The 18,345-nt window shown below is 39.5% G+C and overlaps 1 protein-coding gene across 1 annotated transcript in view; it reads right to left on the bottom strand.

The window, feature by feature from the left end:
* Nucleotides 1-18,345, bottom strand: part of frem2b (FRAS1 related extracellular matrix 2b) — a 53,316-nt gene that overhangs the window by 23,363 nt on the left and 11,608 nt on the right. The window contains exons 3-4 of the mRNA XM_056373442.1: nucleotides 4,435-4,581; nucleotides 575-805 (exon numbers count right to left, since the gene is read on the bottom strand). Of these exons, the coding sequence (XP_056229417.1) occupies nucleotides 575-805; nucleotides 4,435-4,581 (378 nt within the window). The remainder of the gene's footprint in view (nucleotides 1-574; nucleotides 806-4,434; nucleotides 4,582-18,345) is intronic.

The following is an 18,345-nucleotide window of genomic DNA, read 5'->3' as shown; positions in this document are numbered from 1 at the left end:
CTCAACTTAAACTGAGATCTCTGCTTTGAGAGAAAAAAAGATTCTCTCACACTATCTGCCATTTTAGTTTAGCTACTTTCCGTAAAAATGCATTGTCTTCTTTCTCTTCTTGATCTATTTTTCATGTTCTAACCCACAGAGAAAAAAGGCTTGTACTGCGCACATGTTGGCAATCACAGTCTCCACCTAGTTTGTCGTGGGTGCGCCGCTCATTGAGGCAGAGCTCCTCTTTCAAAATGAAATTCACATCATTGTCTCTTTTACAATGGATTTCTTTCTGCATGATTGTTGAACATCTGTGCAAAATGATGGGTTGGTCGTGACATCAAACACTGAAGCAATATGCCACACAGCTGAAAAATGTTCTGCTGTCAAACTCTATTGTAGCTCTACTTGTAAGACCTGAGTTTGTTGCATTGTTAAGCAAGGTACAGTGCCAGTATTTGCTTTTGTTTAGGGTTTTTCAAAAGGAAACTATATTTCTATTCTTTGCACTATCCTTATTCTCAGCAATGTAATTACATGTAAACATTTGAATTAATACTAAATCCCTTAAAGTGAAATCATTACTGACCGTCATCAGGGTCCAGGATCTCTACTGTAGCGGCCTCTGGGAATTCAAGGGCTGCCATCACCGGCTCAGACAGAACAACCTGGAAGGTCTCTGACACTTCGTATTCATTATCTGACATGATCCGGACCTTCCAGGTGGCTGCGGTCTGGCCAGGGTTGAACTGCACCTGTTTTTGAGATCTGCCCCGGAAATCTTTGTCCTTTTCTGCAGTGCCATCCTTTGTTCCAATACCTTTGGAAGGATATGGAAAAAAATTGGTAATAATCACTGTCAAGTCACATCTGCTAAACCAAATACATGAGGCATATCAGAGGAATGTATCACCTTTGTCAACCTTTAATATTCATATTCATGTCTATCTTTAACAAAAACAAATTTCTTTGATATGTTAAGCTCTGTAACTAAGAATGTTCATAGTTGCCAATAAAAAAAATATACAATTAAACTATTGTTTTTCGTGTTCTGTAAAACCAGGAACATGTCATGCTCTAGTTGGTCTAACCCGGCAATATCTGCCCATCTTGGGATTTAGTTTCCCACCCCCGGCGTCTGAAATGGCCATGGTGAGAATAAAGCCAATTATCCCTCATGTCAGCCTGGTCTCAGCAGAAGTGGTTGGAGGGTGGCTCTCGTTGTCTGACCTTCAGCATGTGAGCTGTTTGATGGGGCTTACAGTCGCTATAGCTGTGACCCTGGCAGGATTCCTGTTGAGAAGGAGCACTGAAGCCGGTGAAATGTCACACAGCCTCTCCATTGTTTTTGCTAACTGGTCACACAACACGCAGCAGGGGTCTAGCAGTAAACAGAAAGAACATGGCTACACACCCCGAGGCAATTCTGCAGGCTGCCACAAATGTGGAAAACAAGAAATTATTGGATGAAAGAAGCACTGGAGTAACAAAAACTTGAAAAAAAATGTTTCACTGTTTGTTCAACTGAAAGCGAAAGTAGAAGAGAAAAACTGAAATATCACATCAAAACTACCGGTGAGATCTTCAAAAGACCACAGATTGAGAAATGCATGAGTTTGGGTTTTAAAGAAAATTACCATTCTATTCTTTGATGAAAATAAAAGTGGTCTTTGATATGCAAGTACAGACAGAAAGGAAAAGGCCCCTGCACATATGTGCTGAGATAAAATGGTCAAGCTCAATGGAGCTTGAAAAATCAGCAGTCTTCAAAGAGTGGCTAGGAGAGGAGAGAGTAGGATTTTCTTCTAACTCTATCTCCTGCACAAAGCTTGGGTTGGATGGCCCTGATCACAGCAGTAACTCTGAGGCTTCTGAGGCCGGTGTAGCCTCCGAACTGGTGCCACCTGCACTGTGCACATTGACCAATGAAGCAACAGTCCACCAGTGGGCTCCTCAGATCAGTGTTCACTCAGGCGTGGCTGGGCAAGAAGCGATATGCCCAATCTTCATAAGAAGGCGCTGGCCTGGGATCAGTCGCTATCTCATCGCAACACTGAGGCAGATGGGCGGCTTGAATTGTCAGGCTGCCCTGGTGGCCTATTTATGCTGGTTAATCAAAACGTTTTGCTTCTTTTGCTCTCCCATCCTCACCGCAACAGAAGAAGAGAGAAACTCCAAATGATCACTCTGAGAAAGTAATGAATGCCCCTTCTTTCGTTACCATGAAGGATGCTACTTTACAGAGACAACATATCGGTCGGTAGATGTGTACCTACAAGGGGAATGCTGCAGAGATGTTTTTGAAGCACATATGTTCAAATAATCTCTTCAAAATAACTCCAATGTCTTGGATGATGTGTTTCTAACTAAAACCACAGTTAATAATTTAAGCCTCCATGTATCTGTGTTGCTTTCTGGAGATTTAAATATACTCGTGTTACACCCTAAACATGGCAGAAACACATTAGACAGGCAAATTACAAATAGGCATTAATGTACTCACACACCCAAAAGGGCTTGTGCTCAGTCTTTTAGTCATGTCTGTAAATGTTTTTCTTGGCTGGAAATTAATAAAAAAAAAAAGAAATATTTCCAAGGCTAAAACAGAACGAGAGTGGTCTATGATCAAAGAATTACTGCCTGAGGATGTAAACATGTACGCACTTACTGTAATGAGAATGCATTTAGAAAGAGAAACTTTATTGCTATTGCTACTTTGAGGGCATTGGCAAAACAAAATGGTTCTGACTTGAAAAAGACTCTAAAATTGCACCTTCCTTTGTGTGCTTTCCATCACCAGCACGGAGAGGTTCATCATCCTCCCTCATCCACTATCATCCCCCTTCATGCTGCCTCAATCATAAGAAAATTGCTCTGTGAAAGGCTATGGTTTGGACTTGAAAGCACACAACAGTCATTTTGGACATTATAGAATGCAAGGCATATTTTCTCATGGCACTGAACATGGAGTGCAAGTTCAAAGTAGCACTCCTTTAATTTATAATGCAGACATTAATAAAATAGTAGTGATGCGCCAGAAAATCAGAAGAGGGGACAATTATTATATACAATGTTTTGTTGATTAATATTTGCACTCAGATCACTGTGGGGTCATCACACAGGCATTTCAGCTGATTTTTCATTTTCTCTTTCTTTTGTTATCGCACCTAATCGACATAAACAACAACATAACATAACTTCTTTTCACAGTTATCTTACTCCATTTTTATCAGCTATATCTGCCTGCACATACATGCTGATCAGTACGTGATGATCTGCCTTAAGATATATATATCTTTTTATTTCACTGAGTAGATATACTGTGCAGTGTAAGGCGCTAGAAAGGTCAGCAAAATTTGCATATCACCAGAGAGATGTTTCAATAGTCCAAGGCCCTGGGGCATACAAAGATATGGAACACGGTACAGTAAATTATTCTATGGGATTTGACCTTTAACATTAGTTCATTTTAATCATACCTCGTCTATGTAGACAGAATAAATGGCAGCACTAAAAAAAGCTATTTGTGCCAGTGGTAAGAATTCCTTCCACTCATAAACGCTTATAGCGGCTAGTTTTTCTTTTTTTTTGACAGTATTAACAGGTATTGTTCATTTAGTTCCAGTCAGTAAATTGCCTTGACTAACATTTGGAGTGGCGTCTTTCCATGGCCACCAACTTCGGGTGACCTTTCTCATGTGCACATGCAGCCCCTGAGGGATTGTCCTGTGCTATTGTGTGATTGGAATGTAAATAGTGGCCAGAAGAGAGAGGTCAAAGGCCATGACCTGTGTCACTCTAAAAGGTGTCTGGGCCAGCCTTAGAATTGCTCTAAAATATATCAAAGTGTGTGGCGTATGCAGTTGTGTCTGTGTGCTGTGGGGATTATGCTATTTTGCCCTCTGGCACTAAGTTTTCAGTGAACAGACAGTAGGTTTTCACAAAGTTAAAAATGGCAGGAGAAAATCCCAAACAATACCTTCAAACAAGGTGTATTTTTTTGATCTTCTTTGTTCGTTTCTTTATCAGTCTGAATGTTAGCTATCAGGATAACTGAAAGCAATCAGGAGATTCAGTGGAGTTTGGTGGTAAGTTAGTCTGAGAGCAAAGCAACAAGAGAGTAGTTTATGGTGTGGATCAGGGAATACAATTTTTTTTTATTACAACACAAACATATTTGAATGTGTTTTCTGATCTACTGTTCTTACTTAAGTGTCAAAAAATCAGACTCATGTATCTCATGTTAATGCTTTATTTCTTATTTCTTTTTTTTATTAGTATCTATTTAAGTACCATCTATTTAATAGTTTTATATATCTTTTATTTAATATGAGAATAAATTGAGATGTTGCATGCTCTCTTTGTATCTTTTAATAATGATCATGGATCATCTCGGATGGAATTATTATTGCAAGTGACTTGCTGAAATCAGAGGCTGTGTGTGCTTACTAACGAACGAAGTTTCTCCCAGGTAGCCCCGACGTTTCAGCACCACCTCCAGGAACTTGACTTCTTCATCCACCACATAGTGTTCCTTCTCCAAAGAGATCCAAGCCCAGTTCAGACGGAACTGCTGGTTTTTCAGTTGATTGCCTCCTGCAGACAAAAACAATGAATAAAGTTTAAGAAACTTCAAATGTCTCCTTGGAACTCATCATACAACAAAAGAAAACAAAGAGGAAATGTCATATAGCCTAAGTAGGATTTAACAATCCAAAACATTGTTTTGAAACGCAACATCGTTATTTGTTTCTGGGGTAGAACAGGAATTTTCAATACCCCTTATTAGAATGATTTCTTGGATACCTTCAGGACTTGACTTCACTCAGTGGGAGGTATGAGGGTTCACAGCACATATGCAAAAAAATAGCATTTGTGCCGTCTAATTGCTTCATTTCTAGTTAAGATAAAAGGTGTCTGTTTCCTGTCTGAACTGGCTTATTTTATCCTTGCTTCTTGAAGTTGTATTCAAAGGCCAAGGCTACAATCCTGGAGGGCATTGCTGCTAACGTCTGACCATAAAGACTCAAAGCAGAGCCACAAACGCAGGCATCAAACACACGGATGCACACACAAAAAAAAAACTGACTGCAAAGATGTACACACACTAACTTATACAGAAACCACATCATCCTTTTATGTTGTAATTTCTTGAACATTGACTAGCAGTCTAAATAATAATTCACTGGTTCCTAAAACTCAGCATGCATCCACCGGACCGCACAGTGAGAGATGCTGCCTGCTGCTACTGGATAAGGATGGTGAGATCCAGATGACTGAACCACTAAACATCTGGCAGTTCTGAAAGTGGGGGAATAATGGTGAAATTGCCGGGAGGGTGCAGGGGGATTGTTCTGAGGTTTCAGAGCTGCTGCTGTTGTTTGCGTTAGGCACAAGTGAGAGTCTCTACTCTGCCCCACCTCGATTGTTACGGTCAGTAAATCTGTCACGTCCAGCCGACCACTCCACTGTGCCTATTTCCTTCCTCAAAGGGCACAGTGAGACCTTTACACATTCACCCTGGGTGTTTTATTATGTGTGAGGTTGCATGCATTTACAGGTTTTTTTGTCTGTGTGTGCACACGTGAGGTGCACCTGTTCAGAGCATTTTTGTTTGGTCTAACAGTGGACATATTTCTTCTCTCAGAGTAAATCAATGCCTTTTGACAATATCATGCCACAACTGGGACAAAAGGACAAAGTCGGTTTGAGGCACAAGGACATCGCGGAGCTCAAAGTGCTCCTTTCCCCCCTCGCTCCATGCAAAACTAACAACTCATTAGAAGCATTCAGTTGAATTAAATTCATTCATTGCTAATTAACGCGCAGAGATACTTTGAAGTTTTCAAACAGATGGAGGACTTGAAGTTGTGTAGACTGAGAATGTAGTGAGATGTTAAAGAAAGATACCTTTCTCTAATCTATCTTTGCGGTTCTGGTTACCCACACTAAAGGGATTAATCAAAAATGGTGGTAAGAAGAAGAATACAGAAGACAGATGCTTGAACTTACTGATTCAGTTCAGAGCAAACTTCACACAGACTTAGAGATGTCAACACCGAGATATAATTGGAACAAAGATCTGCAGAAAGTGTGAAGGTTGTGTAGAAATAAGACTAGAAACTGTTCTTTTTCCTGTCTTCTGCAAAATTTACAAAATATTTGAATCTTTTAGTTGTAATACATTTAATGAAATTCTCATGAACACAGAGTTTCTTTCTGTGTTTGAAAATAGGCATTGTTATTTTACTTCAGAGGCACCATTTCAATACACTTGTGTACAACGATGTTAATGAGTCCCTGACCTTATTATAACTCAAAGAATTGTTTCCTTCACATTTCATACTATGAGATAAATTGGGCCAAATATTTCCTCTGGCAAAAGTTACACTCTATTAAATTATGTTTTTAATGGGTGAAGCTTGGATATCTAATATTGATCTAAACGTCTATCTGGAAGTGAGACAGCATCTTTCTCAAATGTTTCTGTCGGTGGTGATCATTTCTTTGTCTGCTCAGCCATCACGTCACTTTGCACAACCCAGTTCTTCTAATCACTCCAACTAAGCTGCTACTACTGACGGCAATGTTTAGTGCTGCATGTGTGAAGTATTTTGCAGCGCTATGCCAAACTTTGCATCAGTTATAGCGTGAAAATTATCATGAGGCACTGAATAAATCACAGGTACAGCAGCAAAAGTTGTTTGGTAAGTTAATGTGGCATTAAGTTTCATGTAGTGAAACGTGACTGTTATGGTTGATTGGAAAGCTAGTGATAAGAAAAACAATCTAAAACCTAATATGATGTGCGCAGTGAGAACACATTTTCTAGGGTAAACTATTTTTGGCACAATACAGTGTGTTCAAAGCAGCAAATATTGCACATGTAAAAGTCGACTCACTACTGTATTATATCTTTCTTTTTTTTATGAAAACGTCTCAAGTGATAAATGTAATAAGCCATTCATTCTTGAGGTTTACCGCAGGGTAGGATTTTGCTTCCTGTGTGTTCCAATCAGTCTTCAGGAGACAGGCGACCTGTGTATGACAGGACCTCTCCTCCTCTATCTGGATTAAAGCCAGCAGCATGGCACGCACGCCACCGGTAAACACTGCATGTGTGATCTCTGAGTCGTGAAGGAACCCGTCCTCCACTGACATAAAGGAAATAGAGAAGGTCTTGGCAATTTATCTGACTTCACACGTTGGCGCTTGCTTTGTAATGGTTATTGTACAGCTGATACTTTTGTTGTCAAGCATAATTCTAGAAAATGAACAAAATAGATTACATGCATCATCTCTTTATAATCAAACACTCCATTCCAGGATTGTTTATTGCTAGAAGTTATCCCAAGTACCTCATACATTTCAATGACACCATTAAATGTAGACATGTTTAGCAAAATTATTTACATGACACTGAAGAAACAGTCGACACATCAAGCTAATTCTCAAAAGAGACTGCCAGCCTTTCCAAGATGAATCATGTTTAACACTGTTTCCTTCAACAGTATTAACAAACACAGAGTGGCTCCATCAATTATTCATTTTTCATATCCAGCACGGTCTGACAAGGATACATCCCAAAATGGTGCTTTCAAACCTCAGAAAAAATCATTTATGTTCACAGTTTATACTACCTACATGACATACAATTCCTCCATGACTTGAGCAAATATTGAGTTTAGGAGGCCTTAAAGTCCTAGTAAAGCTGCAGTGTGGCGTTCAGGGAACTGGGGAGCGGAGGTGCTCGTTTCCAGAGGACCACTTCACTCCTCCAGATTTCTTTCTAATTAAGATAAGCAGGGGTTGGAGTAAGTCCACTTCAAAGAGGCCCCAAGGAAAACACCAGAGTTAATCTTTAACCAGCATTCACAGCACTGAGACAGAATTTAGTGAACTATATTGGTATCTCTTGTGTGCGGGTCTTTGCACTTCTGCGCAGTTCAGTGCAGTAAGATACATCATATGCAGTGACAGCATCACGTAAGCCGCGTATAACAGGTATATGAGTTTCATATTCATATATATAGATATATACACATATATTTAAAATATTTATATGTATTTCTACATAATATCTTTTCCTATCCTAGTCATCAGAATTCATTCACTGAATTAATTGACTGCCAGTCTGCACCCTTTTTGTTGGTTCCTAGAAATTCTTTAAGCGCTCATGGTATAAGTCCCTCTTAATAACGGTGTCAACAAAGTGTCAGCTTCTGCAGTTTCAACCACTTAACCATAACCAGCCCTGTACATGAACCTTTTCACAAAAGCCCTTGTAGAGTTCATGTAGCTGCACAAACACAAGTTCTGTCCTTTCACATACTGGATGTGTGATGAGGGACAGAAACCTTTTGAGAGAGGCCAAAAAATGTGAGAGTCTGGACTGTGCCAACTTAGTGCCCCCGTCTCCTCCCTGCATACATGTTGCAGACAGCCCTTATTTGGTCACCGTCAAGCATCGTGGGGCCACGATGCCCCATGGACCCTCGTCTGTTCACTCAGCGAGGCAGACAGAGAGGCGGTCCTTTGCCCACAGAGCCAGCACCGCACTGATTAGACAGGATAAATTGGGACAAGCCTGTGAATCCTGTTCAATGGACACAATACATCTAAAAATACTTAATGATCATATACTGCAAATGGACTTTGTGTGTGCCAACAGGCTCCAAACTGTAATCTACTGTATTAAAGTGTCACGCAACATAATATAGAGATAGATGAACAGTTGTGCACAGGACAATTAAAGTGAGATTTTAGTTTATCGTGAACAGACAGAACAGACCGCAGTGGAAGACAGAGCCACAGGAGCTTCACATTCTACCATGTTTTCATTTAATAATAAAGGCATTGAATCTGAACACTGGTGAAGTTCAGTGTCTTTCTAACAGAAGCATACGTCTTCATGGCTAAGGACTAATAGTGTACCTTAACATATGTATAGACAGCTTGAACTTATCAAGTCAGTCAGTTCAAGCTTTCAATAAACATTTAACTTCTGTTAACTACTGTTTTCTTTTTTTTTTTTTTTTTTAAATAGGGATGATTTTAATGTTGGAGAAATACCAAAATATGACATGTTTGATACTAAATTATACCACAAACTGTAAAATTTGCCTTTTGCAGGAAAACCATTTTTGAATGGAAACCCTGCCTCAGAATGGAACTGCTTATTTACACTTGCATAAGAGAGCATTTCATTTCCCCCATACTTAATTTGTTTACAGCCATACAAATATTTAATCATGTGTAGGTTATAACAAAATGCTGGACAGGGAGTTTTTGCACCTGCACTGGGAGCCACAAAGTCTTATGAAGCAGATTCAAGCACCTTGTTCAAGCCAATGCAATCATAATAATTACACAATTCTTCAAAGACCCTGATTCTTTATCAAACAACTCTGTTTGGTTCTTAGACTTGAGCAGAAGGGTCAAAGGATGGTGATAAGGTTTAGTCAGTATATTGGTCTGTTTATCCAACATTTTGATCTTGAGCAACATGTCGCACCAACTACTGACCAAGCTGCCATAAAGTTTTGGATTAATAGAGATGGTTTTAAACTCATGGTCCCCAGAAGATGACTCCCATGATTTGTGGTAAGCCCGCAGCCTTTCGTCTGTGTTAACATTTTTCCTTGACTAACTTTTGACCCATGACAAAAAAGTAATAGTCAATTTTCCATGAAATCTGTTGTGGGTATTCAGCGTCCTCAGAGGATGGACCAATACGTTTCAAGACATGCTATGAGATTTCCTCTCACGGCAACCTCAGGGCTAACTTTACACTTAAAGCCCCAAAACTCATAAGGCTTTAAGAGTAAAAAGTGTATGTTGAACTTGGCAGCACAGAGGAGGTGTTAGTAGTCCGTTATACTTTTTAGTCTTTTGTTAGATTTAACTTGTGCTATGGTAACAGGATTGCGAGATACCAAAATTTTAACTTTAATAAGAAATGCAAGACAGATAGCTGACTTAAGTTAGAGGAAAATCAATATTTAATTCTGGTCTAAGGAAATGATGAGGATTCATTTCTGTGGTGAAGAGTAAACATCTTCTATCATCACAACTTATATCAGCGCTATAAAATGAGTTGTCTTTGAGTTTCATAATGTACCAGACCATACCAGCATACTTTTCACCTCTCCAATTAAGGGAAAAGGGATATGATAATCCTGTTGAAGGAAAGAAAGCACATAGCAGAGCAGAGAGCGAGAGAGAGCGATATGGTCTAATCACCCTAAGCCTTGTATCAGCAGTAACGAGTGGGGAGTTGGCCATGGCTTGAAAGATTTAGGACTGTTAAGATTTCACAGGCCCTAAACCCTTTTCTATCGGCACAGCCTTTCAGGGAACTGCTCTGCTGTAAATTTGGCCACTCCGCAGGGTCCATTCTGGCTGCTGTCGCCTCTGTGTCCACTCTGACACAGTGGTCACTCTGAGGCGATATTTGAGGGGCCTGAAAGAAAGGCCAAAGGCGCTTCTGGACAAAAGTGCTGGGCCAGAGAGCCATGCAAGGCTTAAAGCAAGAAAGGCTTTGCTCTCAGCAGGTAAAGTTCTTTGAGATTAACATCTGAACCACGACTATAGAGGTAATTTAACTCTTTCCATATTTGGAATACAATGGCTGGAAGTACTTTTGTCCAAAATTTTCAATGACCATGTCATGAATAAATTTACTAAAGCTCTGTAGAAGGTATTTAGAAATAAGATGCAAATAATCTACAGAAATGTACTTATTACACCTGTTTATCACCTGTTTATGTGGCAACATTATTAACTTTTAATGATGAATTAGATTACATTATTTTTAGGCTTTTTTGCTGATATCACTTTATTACATTCTTCCCTTTGTTCAGCAGGCAAAACCTGACACTTTTATGATTGACAAACTATTGCTATAAATGCTCAGAGTCAACACACATCCTCGATGTTTGGATTAACTAAGAAACTGAATAAGTCATATTTCTGAAAATGCTGCACTATTAATCAACATCCACAGAAATGGTAAAGCACTAAACTTTATAGCTCCTGATTTATATGCGCCTTCTGTGAATCAGAAAATGTGCTTCAGCGTTCTTACAAATGTCCTTGAAATTATGATTGATAGAAAGAAACCTTTTAAGCAAAGCAAAAACCTTCATCCTGTCCGCACGCAGTTTTTGATTCCAAATTGCAGCACAAGGTTGTTGCGGAAACCACTCTGTGACTTTCTTCCAGGGTCACAAAGTAGGAGCCCCCTCGCCTGTGTGGAAAAGCCGTGAGGAATTCCCACAGCTCTTATTTCAGAGGGGGCTCCTTTATTTGTGGCCCAGGACAGAAATGTGGCAGAGGAAATACTGTACAATGTGATTGTTGTGAAAGGTCACTCCTGTCCTGGGAGTCTGCTTCACGCCCCAGTGTCCTCACACACTGCCACAAATGATGTCATTTGTCATCTGCTGCAGAAAACACACACCAAAAACACATTGGAGTCCGTTGGCTGGAGAGATTACATTTTTTTTTTTTTTTTAAAGTTGTTGAGGAACATTCAAAACTATTTTCGTCAAAAAATATGAATCTACACGTATATGTCAAAGAAATTCCAAATGACAGGCAGAAAAACAACTCAATACAGTGGGTCTTTGGCGATTTACTAGGGTCAATATTTTTCTCTGAAGTCTAGAAATTACTGGCATCACATACATGCAAACTGGGTTTTTAAGTATAATCCTATTAGCCTCGCCTGGAATTATTAGTTGAAACAGACTCTTTCCAAACACCTTAAGGATTAGCAAGCAGCCAACTCTGGATGCACAACACTGCAGAAGATCTGCTCTGTCGCAGGTTGCGGATTTCCAACCAGGGGCACAGGGTCTCCCGCCAAGCACCCAAGGTCAGCACTTATCCCCGATCATGGCTTCATTATTAGGGCTGGAGAACAGACTATTCAGAGTTGGGTGAGCACAAGTTATTCTACAGTATTTCCTTCATTTTGGCTAAACTACAAGTATTAACAAGATCATGATTTATGTAAAGTCCATTTGGAGGGTCTTAAAATAAATCTTCAACTCACTATTAAATACACATGATGCATCTGAATAATTTACATTATAATTCCGCTAACATTCAGTCTGCAGGAGATGTTTTGTTGCCTGACCTTGCTCAGAAGGATGATAAGTATTGTATACTATATCTCTGTACGGGCAAGTAAATAAATCTATTAACCAACCTTGATTTTTGGAACCCATCCAAAAGAGGTATAAAAGTGGTTGCTGAGGGGCTTTGCGTGGTTCGATTGTGTAGGTGAGGTCAGACAAAGTATTCCTTGATTGCCCTTGAATGGCATTCCTGTCTGTCAAAGAGGATGCAGCCTCGAGTGTGTTAATTAACAGTCAGCCACACGGTTTAGAGAGCAAAAGCCTGAACTCTCAATAGCAGGGGAAACAACAACAAAAGGCTGAATTAGCAGCTGCAGGGCTTTCTTCGGCATTCGCATTTAAAGGTCATTGTGGATTTAAAATCAAGAGTTTCTCACTCATTACCAGTCAGTTATGTACAGTATAAACACCCTAGCAGCCTCTAGGCCACAGTTACTGAAGTAGCTTTGCCAGCCTTCTATAAACCACTGGAAAAGATAAGTAAGATGAATACGGGGGAACCTGCAAAATATATTTACAACTCAGCTGTAAGAGAATAGCATGCTACACTACCTTTGAGCTTATCTTGGAAAACAAACAAAAAAAATTTCATGTCCTGTCAGACACTTCCTGACTTAAGAGATGAGCTCATGGAGACAAAGATCTGTCTCCATCCCAGGGGCTGAAAGGCTTACATTGTTACGAATGGCTGTGTTAAACATACGTCAACTCTGCATTGCTGCTGGTGACTGAATTGAAAAGAACAGAGACAGTGGAGTAACAAGGGAAGTGTGAAAATGTGCAAGAAAACAAAGCAGCATAAGGATGCAGGATGAAAGGACTTGACAAAGAGAGGAGGGGGGGGGGGGTGCTTTTTCTTGACCCCTGAATGCACAGTGTTTGCTCTCTTGTCAGACCGAATAATGGTGGACTGTTTGCTGAAAGCAGCAGTGTGAGGCCATAGAATATAAAACCCAATCCCAGTCCCACAGACCCATGAGCTCCATACTAATAGAGTCGGGTGTTTGTCAAGGCTGTTCACAGGGCTGGTTTCATTTATAACAACATGTTTCAGTTGCATTTTCACAGTTGTTACTTGCAAATCCTCACATGTAGGAAGGCTTTTGCCTGAGAAGAAAATGCTCCCTGAAAAGCTGAAATGGTAATTCTTAAAGAAGTGTTAAATGACTCTTGGTCCTTTGTTTATGTCTGGTGAAAAGGAGCCTTCAAGTAGAACTGTGCAAACCTGCATGTTAAAGATAAGCATGCAAGTCCGCATTCATGAAAAGAGGGGATAAAATATCTAAGGATTTGGTGTTGTTATTGTCTCCTCCCTATAACATTGGACTGCAGATTAGTCTGAGCAGTGGAACAAACCCTGAGTTCAGGTATGTTAAAAGAAGATTACCTTTACGGATGCTTGCAAAAATTTATTTAAATATTTTTCTCTGGATTTCAATAATTGCAAAAACATGTGCATGTCTTTGTTGAAGAATGTGAGAATGTGTTATGATGCAAAAATCTTAAAGAAATTTTGGTGCAAACTTAGAGACACTCTGGTTTTTGTAAGGTCATGAATTCTGTGATTTTATAACGGTGGCGGTGCAAATAACATTTAGAATCCTATTCCTGTGCGGCACGTTTATTTACAGAATACCATACTAGAGATTATGGCTTTGTACTTTGTATCCAGTTACTCTTACCTTATGTCCTGTACATGTAGTATTATTACTTTTAATCCTATCATCCAAATTTCACTTTAAAAAAAGGACAGTGGAGTGCAGTTTGTTTGATTAAGTGTGCAAAGTTTGCCATCAGTAAGTACAGCCTTCTAGTTAGCTAAGCAATTATTTTTGCAAGGCAAACAAAGCACAAGTGACATTATCATTAAGGCAAAGTATTGCCAATATGTTTAAATTCTAAATATAAACTACACTGGTGCAATCGTTGTATATATCATTTTGCAATTACAATTATTATATTATTAGTGGTTTTGATGATGTAATAATATATCTGTATATCATTATATACATATACTATAAATATAATTTGTCAAATTTGGATAAGAGAGATTAACAAAGTGGATTATTAGAGGAGGATTAATAAAGCGTTATCATATTTTATTATGGATTATTAAATTTACCTTTATCCTATTAACTCATGGTAGATGTAACCTCATGACGTATACTTCCTCCTAATAAAGACCAGAGATTATTGACAATTTAAGTTGGCTACAAACCAAATCTTCCTTTAGAGACATTCAAAATAATGACTGGAAAGACTAAATGACTGAAATCAGTTCAGGTCATGTGGCTTAAAACTTGACATACAGTAGGCTACAACAATATAATACAGGTTATTTATCACTATAAATCTATTTTATACTCTTACAAAATTAAGCTGCTGCATCAAATACAAAACAAGTCTGAGTCAAAAATCTAAATCAAATCTCCAAAGAAGCCAAAGAAAAAGTGTTAGCACCTAATGCAGATTGCAACTCTGAGTTGGCAAAAGGAACAATGTTGAAAATGATGACGAGTATGAGAGAGCAGCAGTGTTCACAGACTGAAGCTCAGTGATAGAGACAGGTAAAGATAACAACTAAGGTATTTCCCAAACAAACCTAACACAACGAAAATTACCACTGGATCAAATGTGGCAAAAACAATCAGCAAAAAGTAAATATCATGAGCTTCAAAAGGCTGCTCTCCCTCTATGTCAGACACAATTGTGTTCAAAGCCAACAGACAAAGAAGAACATCCTGGTGTGGGGCGCACAACACCTGGTCCCCCAAGGATGGAAGTAATAAGATGCAATGAGCATTTCATATACACTGAAAACTATTAGATCTGAAGGACAAAAGCTAAATGTCAAAGGAGATAAACATGAGAGGCATGTGGAATTTGCATTGTTGTCTACAGCTTCTATCAGTGACATTTTAACTCACACAAACTGAATGCCCTTTAAAGAAATGATCAACTCCCTTTAGAGGGTAAGTTAAGTGCAAATTAAATCTGTTAGCTGAGAATCCCAAAGGCTTCAAAGGGTCCCAATAGGCTCAAATGCTCTCTCTCTGTAATGAAACATAATGTACTGAAAATACAATTACTGCATATGACTCATTGACCAGCGATAACCTTTACAGAATAATTTTGTAGTAATTGTGATTGTAATTGTTTCAGGCAATTACTTATTCAAAGAGCTAAATGTAACGGCTGTATCAGATTGTCCACTTGTCTAGACCTGCACCCTGTGGCCTTTCTTTGTTTCCCTCTTCCCATTTGCCGGCTAATATGTAACTCTTCACTCCAAGCTCATGTCCCTGGAAAACCAAGATAAGCCCAGGCATGGTCGAGTTAATTTCAGACAGAAAGACATTCCTTATTATTCTTCAAGGGGGGAGGGTTGATCTGAGTTCTGGACATTTCCCTGGCTGTTTCAGAAATGTGTTGAAGTTTGCTTTTTTTTTATGTTGCACAAAGTTACATGGGGCAAAACAAATAAGAATACAACTTACAAAGACTTCAAATCACTGTAAGAACTCGCACTACATACAAAAATAACTTGGAATTTGCATGAACAGTTGCAGTGTGCATGTTGAAATAGAAAACAGCTGAAAAGCACATACTGTTTTAGTTTTAGTTATTTGCCGCCTACAGCTCTATAAAGAGTCCAGGTAACTATGATTGATTTACAGAGCGCTGTCTGCATTTTAACACAAAAATGACTTGCTTTCACTTGCATTACTAGTCACTTGATGATAGCTCTTTCAAGGACTGCAACTGGAAACCATTTTTTTAGCCCCTTGTTAAAAGTTGACTTTTCAGAGATGTGCTGTAGATGCTTGAGGGGGAACATGAAGTAAAAGACGAGAATGTTCTCCGACTTAAATAACCACACAGTTTGAGGCTGTCACATATTTTTAGAAATGTGGAGAAGTGGGGTGCATACTTTGCATACGAGCCAGCGCCACTCTTTTTTTTTTTTTTTTTCTGTATTCCTAATCAAGTCTACGGCAAGTATCAAAATAATTTCTATTCATATGTAGATGAGGCTGAACGCCTGCAGGGCTCACCTACTACACTTGAGCCCTCACAACTTGTCAACACAGGCGCTGTTTAGAGAGAGAACTGCACATCAGCACATTCATGCCATCGCTACAGGCGACAGGAAGCAGCTTGACGCCTTGCCCCCATCAATACTGGGACCAACAGAGCACTTCTATCTTTCATCTCCTCTGACTGCTCCTCCCTCCCATTTCTCAACTAGATGAATTCTCATATCCTGCCTATCAGTCTCGTCTTATGGAGGGAAGCAGGTGGTGGAGGTGGTGGTGAGAGGGAGCTTGATCCACACACAGAATCCCCAAAGGGTTTCATCAGCACCTTTTATGTGATGAGAGCCCTGTATCTCTCAAGACACGCTCCTACCGTGTTCATAGGGAGTGTTTAAAATGAAAACCTTCCTCGAGAGGGTTTGCTTCAAACTGTGTAACATTTTCAATTTCCCTCCACTGTATATATTTTTCTTGGCATACTGAAATGCTGATAATATCAAAATGAAAGGAGCTGGTGTTTTCCTGGCCTACATCACAGCACTCTAATCAAAAGAGACAACAGCTTGAAATCAAAGAGAGAGCAGTTATCAATTAAACTGTAGTTGATACCCTGCATCTTGATGCACCATTTTAGCAGTGCCAGCTTCATCTCTGATTGCAGTATCAGGCAGCTGGCCCTGAGATGGATAGATGGTGGATGCTCTGTGTGTGGATGTTTGTGCATAAACCGTGTGTACAAAGGAGGTGTGGGCGCCGTTCTGAAACCGAGGTTCAGCTGGAGAGAGTTGTGACACTACAGCCTATGCCCAGCTGTCAAAGGCTTATGATGCAGAAGGGCTGAAAGGAGCAGCTCCTGCCCAGTGCTGGGATTCAGGGGCCAAAAACACATTATCCAGAGTGATTTTGCAAAACTGAACAAAAGCTCTGCGACTGTGAAAAAAAGAGATGTCACAGCAGCAACTGTAGCAGCAGAGTTCCTGCTGTTTTCTGGGAATGTCAGATTTGTCAAAACACACTCTCATCAAACTGTGTTTATATGTTGTGCCCAAATATCAAACTAGACTCAAAAGGAACGCACCCGTGAGAAAGTGAGATTTAATCTTCATTATAGAGTGAAAAGATTCCAAAATGGTCTCATTTCGCTGATCATCTCAGTTTTTCATGCCATTTTGTACTTTTTTCATCTTCTCCTGTTGTCCATTGAAAGCTTAATGCTACTTCATACATGTATTCATTAGGTTTTCTGGAGTTGATGGGAGCCCTGGCTGCCCTCAAAACTGATAACACTAACTTCAGCTTGCACATACTGTCCACAAAAGAGGGATTTTCTACAGAGTCGGTGCTTGAACAACCTCAGTTCTGCTACACTGATATCCTAAGGCAGGTATGACGACACATATCATCATCCAGGGAACAAGCCTGGGCCTGGGGTTTCTATACTTTTGGGAATTTGCTTTTTCTTTGTTAACCTTGGCTCCATGCACTTACTTTGGCAGCGTATTAAGAGAGAGGAAAGGTTTCATCAAACAGGGTTTCCCTTCTGTTTTCCAAAGGGAAAATGAGGGCATGTCAGTGTGAAAGGGTCATAGAGGCTATGTTTGATCATGTTTAACCCTAATTCTACGTCATATGCAATCACAACCAGAATTAAAAATATACTATATAAAATATATTGCTGTCGCTCTTTAACATCATTATCTATAAAACATTTAGGGGCCTGTTTTCCTGTCCCAGGAAACAGCAGAAGATGCTTTTGTTTACTGACTATTTAGCAGTAATCTACAATGGAGGAAAATACGGATAAATCAAAGACACATCTGCTGACAATAATCCAACAAAAATGAGCCAACAATCCAGGTATGCTTTCACTAATGGTAATCTCTGCTCTACACACACACATCAAAGGAAAATAAGTTTTCAGATACACCTCATTATGTTGTGTTCAAGAGAGAAGACTGGTTCTGGGTAATAAACATTTCAAATCTCAATGCAATGCAGACCAGTGAGAACATTATAACTCAAAGTTAGTGACTGAGGACATAAGGGACCAGTGGCACGCAAATCACTCCCCATCTAATACGATTAGCCTAAATCCTCTTTGTAATTCAGTTTTTCATCCCCAAGTGAAGCAGCTGTTACCCAGGAATAGCTCTGCAATCAACTCCCAGATGTTTTATCCC

The sequence above is a fragment of the Seriola aureovittata genome, chromosome 4 (assembly GCF_021018895.1).
Source record: "Seriola aureovittata isolate HTS-2021-v1 ecotype China chromosome 4, ASM2101889v1, whole genome shotgun sequence".
In the NCBI taxonomy this organism is placed as follows: domain Eukaryota; kingdom Metazoa; phylum Chordata; class Actinopteri; order Carangiformes; family Carangidae; genus Seriola; species Seriola aureovittata.
Note: the sequence above shows the minus strand (reverse complement) of the source record. Positions and strands in the feature narration are given on the sequence as shown.